At 59.0% G+C, this 4,968-nt stretch overlaps 1 protein-coding gene across 1 annotated transcript; it reads left to right on the forward strand.

Moving 5' to 3' along the window:
* Window positions 1-211: 211 nt before the first annotated feature.
* Window positions 212-391, forward strand: SMIM3 (small integral membrane protein 3). The gene has a single exon (XM_008948331.1). It carries the CDS (start codon window positions 212-214, stop codon window positions 389-391), a length of 180 nt encoding a protein of 59 aa, XP_008946579.1.
* The last annotated feature ends 4,577 nt before the right edge of the window (window positions 392-4,968 follow it).

A 4,968-nucleotide genomic window follows, 5' to 3' on the forward strand; every position in this document is an offset into this window, starting at 1 on the left:
TGGACTTTTATCCAGCTGCATCAAAGCCCATTGTAAACCCTGGGGCTTTAACAAAGCCCTTTGCTCTCACAAGAGCCCGAGGCCAAGGCTGGATCTGTCCACAGGGCTCTGCCTGGAGAGAGCAGTGGGGTGCTCGGACTAATGGGGGGTTTCTGGCTATGGGAGGGACGGAGGGGGCTCCCCCATCACCCCTCTGCTTCTCCCGTGCAGGATGGACGTCCCTAACCCTGCAGGTCGCGTCACCCTCCCCAAGCACATCCTGGACATCTGGGCCATTGTGTTAATCATCCTGGCCACCATCCTGGTCATGACGGCCCTGGTGCTCTGCCCAGCCACCGCCGTCATCATCCACCGGCTACGGACTCACCCCACGCGCAACGGCATCGTCTGAGGCTGCAAGAGCTGACAGGGGACCTGGCCTGCTGGGCAGGGCGCCAGAGCCGTGGGACCCTGTGCCAGGGGCCCCGCAGAACATGGTGGGGCACCCTAAGAGCTGGGAAGAGATGGGCAGGAGCTGGGGTAGGCCAGCACCCAGTAGTGGGCCTGCTGCCTCACACATGCCTGACGTGTGACTTTATGGATGTGTCCAGCTAGAAAGGACTCACCTTGGCAGGCCACCCTGTCCCATCCCAGGCAAGCAGCAAGGGGTGGAAATGCCCAGCAGAGTTACTTCTTCTTTGGAATTCCAGCTGTTGGGGTAGTTGGGAAAGAAGGGTCGGAGCAAGATGGATGTGGCCTCTGGTTGTGCATTCGGAGGTCTGTCTGAAAGCACCAGTGACAGAGCTCACCTTGACTGCACAGCAGACGTGTAGCTGGCACCAGCCTCTCCTCTGTCACATATCTACTGAAATTGGACAAAAACTTGGTTCCTCTGGGTCTCGTGGAGCAGAGGAGGGTGGGCAGCCCCTGCCAGCCTGCCTGCCTGTGTGCCAGCTGTGCTTGGTTCTCCTGCCGCTGGCAGGGGCCCCCCTGGCACGCCAGCCCTCCTGTGGGCAAGAAAAGTAGGGGGAGTAGAGGGGTTTGCACCCGAGGGACCATGTATGCTCTTACCTTGCCTCTTGCTACAAAATAAATGGAGTTTATTCTACACATGAGCATGTTGTGCAGCTCTGTCCCACTATGGATGGTGTCGGGGTGTTCGTGTGCAGGATCTGAGCTACTTTGCAGCCTTCCCAGGTCGCCTCCCCATGGTGACCTCCTGCACTGCCTTGGCTCCAGGTCTCCGTGGTTCTTGCCTGGCCTCTGAGCCCCGTGGCCGCAGCTCTCGGAGGCACGCTGCCTGGCTGGCCCACTGGTCTGGGGGTGCAGACCTCAATCTGGCTGCGATAGCAGCAGCAACCATCAGACAGCACGCAGGAAGGATCCCCAGGGACCTTCTGACAGCAGTGACTGATGCTTTTCTCCTGCTCTGGCAACTGGCATCACTGCCCCTCGCCAGCCTTGTACCAGGCTCTGGCATGTGGCAGGAATCCTGGAGCTGAAGCGGCATCCCAGTGACTCAGGGTGAGAAAGAGCACAAATCATGAGATGAATCAGGCTGGGATGTGGGGAAGCACTACGGTCACGCTGGTGGGAATTGTTTAAATCCCATTTTCTCTGCTGGAAAGAGGAACCAGCCCCACAGTGTGTTTCGTGTGTGTTTCTCTCTTCCCTCTCAAGTTGCAGAATCTGAGGCAAACAATGAGGGTTATTTTCCTGTTGTTCTCCTCTCTCTCTCTCCCCCTCCTTCTGTCCCTCCCTCGCTGGCACGATGTGGTGGCAGCTGGGGGAGATTATGGCTGTGCTGGGTGGGAGCAGTCCTGGCTCTGCTTTCCCCTGTGCTTCACCCCAGCGTCCCTTCCCTGGGGACATCGCTTGTGGGGACAGCCAGCAGCATCTGGAAGCAGGAACTGGAGCCAAGAAGCTTTGCTATGAGAGGAACAGGGAAGAAATCACAAATTTTGATTTGAGAAGGAAATTCCCACCTCTCTGTGCCCCTTGTCATGAGCAGCCAGGGGTTGCAAGAGGTTTCCTTTCATGGTAGGAGTTTTCTGGGAAGTTTCAAGCCCATGGCAAACATTTCCAGGAAAAGCATTGCAAAGCCTTGGAAAGATGTGTTTGCTCATGGCAACAACAAACTGCGTGGAGCAAAATGGCAGTGGGAAGCCAGGACATTTTTAAAGCATGAAAACAGAGCGGGTGTATGTGCATGGCTGAGTTGGAAAGTCCTTCTCTAGGACTGAACAAGATAAGCAAATCCCCACGGCCCTGGCTTTGGTGCCTGCACAGTGCTGGAGCTCGGAGGCAGCACTCGTGTGGTGTTTTGCTGAGGAAAAATGCCTTTTCCTGCCCATTGCAGATGACGCTGCGGCTGGCAGGCGTGATGCGGGTGCTGAGGTGATTCAGCATCCTCCAGGACACTTCCCTGCAGGGGCTGGTGGGTGCTGGGGCATGGTGGGAGCCGCTGCCAGGCTGCATGGAGGATGCTGGCTCTCACCTCGCCTCTGGGCAGCAATGAGAACCATGCCAAGGGTGCAAGCACCTGGCTCAGCTGCCCTCAGCTGTCCTCAGCTGGACAGAGCGTTGCAGACCCTGTGGCTTGTCAGGAAGGTTGTGGGGAGCCCCAGCAGCAACTGTGCAGTGGGAGCTGGCCCCCAACATCTTGGGTGCTTGTGGGGGAAGCATCGCCTGGAGCAACTGCAGATACAGGACCCAAACACAAGCCCTGTGGCCTCAAAGGGAGACTTACAGGGTCCCGAGCCAGGCTGCAGTGGGGTCTGTGGGAGCACATCGCAAACACGGTGGCTGGTGGGCTCATCCTTCCCCAGGCTCCAGAAGGAGCAAGTCCCTGCATGGCTGGAGCACCCGGGGGGCTCCTCCAGCTGGAGAGGACATTAGCAATACCCAAGCAGCCATTCATGTTCCCTCCCCTGCTTGGCAGCAGCATGTTACTCTGTTTCCCTGTGCCTTTTGGGTGAGGGCAATGAGCCAGGGGCTCAGGGTTTCTGCATGTTTCTGCAGGGGGCAAATCTTTGCCTGGAGAGGAAGGGGTGCAGATGCCAGGTGGGGCAGCACCCACAGCCATAGCCTGGGAGGTGTGGGGGCACTCAGGGAGGGGGGTCCCTGCTCCAGAGGCTGTTTGAGCCAGGACAGCACCTGCAGGAGCACACAGGCTGGGGCTGGGCGAGCTGTGGAGGCGGCAGCGTTGGGAAGCCTGGCGCCAGAGGAGCTGGGGCCTCTCGCCCAGCAGAGCTTGTTTTGCTTTCGCCTCCTGTTGCACACCTAGAACAAAAGTTCAGAGGTTGCCCCGGGATTGATGCCGTGCCAGGATGCCAGAGGGAAAGCAGCACCTCTGCCAGCTGGGAGATGCTGCCTACTGCTGCCCGAGCCCCTCCCTGCCATCCCCGGCACACTGCTGGCACCATCCCTGGCACTGCATGGAAGAAGCTCCTTGCCTGGTTCTGGGACAAGGTCAGGCAGCAGCAGTACATGGTCCCCACCACTGTTTTCATGTTCCCTGAGCTCACCATGACCTTGCAGCCTGGCATGAGGTCTCTGCAGCCCCTGGCTTGTAGCTCAGGATCAGCTGGGGAGGCTGGTGGCAGCAGCAGCATGGTGGCCAGTGAGCTGGAAGAGCTTGGCCTCCGGTCTCCAGACTCCTGCCAAACATCTGCAGCAGGCCGGGGCTGGCTCCAGCCCAGCTCTGGTGGAAAAACAACCAAGGTGGGAGGTTCCTGCCAGGGTCAGCCAGCCCAGCAGCCTGCCATTTGGGTGGGGGACCCCACGCCGGCAGGGTAGAGCAGCAGGCTGCCCTCAGACAGTCTTGCTGGAGCCCTAGGCACGCTCAGCTCTCCCATGCTACCTCTGGCATGGCACAGTGGGGACACTGGGTGACATGCTCAAGGTCCCACAGAAGCTCAGTGGCAGACGTGGGGTCCATCAACTGCGGCTCATTAAATCCTCTCCTGTTCCTCACCACCACTGAGGCAAATTCAGTGCCAGGACCCAAGGAGAGGGGGCTTGGAGAAACACGTCCCTTGTTTTTATTTTGGTTTTAGGAAAACACATTTCAGGAGTGGCTCAGCCTTTCCCTGTGTGTGGTGGGGATCAGGGATGCGTGGAAGGGACACAACCATGCTGTGCCACCACTGCATGTGCCACACTGCTCTTCCCTGCCCTCAAGCCCATGTTAACTGCAGGAGAGACACCAAAGCCCCATGCAGGCAATTAGGGGATATAATTAGTAGTGGATGGCTATTCCCATGGTGAGAACTAGTGGGGCAGGAGCTACAGCCCTGAGCAGCTCCCTGGCTCTGTCCTGGCTCTGAGGCAGCTCAAGCCCTGGCTGGGGTCAGCAGTGTGAGCTGCCTGGGGAGCATGGCACCACGCTGGGGAGTGTGGCACTGTGCTGGGCATGCACCCATCCCTGTCAGCTGCAGGATACAGCGAGGTGCAAGCAGCATCTTGGCCAGGAGCTGCAGCCCCATGGCCCCAAATCTCCCCAGAGTCTGGGAAGTGGGTGAGTAGGCTTGAGTCCCTGGTTTTGGCTCCCACAGCCTCCCTGGTTTTGGCAAGGAGCTGTTTTGTGCTGCCCATGGCCACATCTGTGAGGGGTGGCCAGAGCATCCCTGCGGCTAGCCTGGCCATTGATGTGCTGTGTTGGGCTCTGGGCAGTCCCCAGGCATCTTGGAGCATCTTGGGGATTTGCCTGGACCTGGGGGAGCACCCCACACAGCTCAGGGACCCATGCCAGGGCAAGGCTAAGCCACTTTGCCAGTAGCAGCACAGGTTTAAAGCTCTGGGAAATGCTGCCTGTGATGGAGGGACCTGCAGCTCCCCCACTCCATGGGTTTCCTGGGTGCCTGACCCCCAGCCCTACCACACCAGCTGAGGCTGCACTCAGAGCCTGACAACATCAGCCTTTCCTGGGACATGGCCTTCCTGCCAGCAGAGGACATGGGATGGGATGGGATGGGATGGGATGGGATG

Source organism: Merops nubicus, unplaced genomic scaffold, assembly GCF_000691845.1.
Source record: "Merops nubicus isolate BGI_N331 unplaced genomic scaffold, ASM69184v1 scaffold37209, whole genome shotgun sequence".
NCBI classification, from domain to species: Eukaryota; Metazoa; Chordata; class Aves; order Coraciiformes; family Meropidae; genus Merops; species Merops nubicus.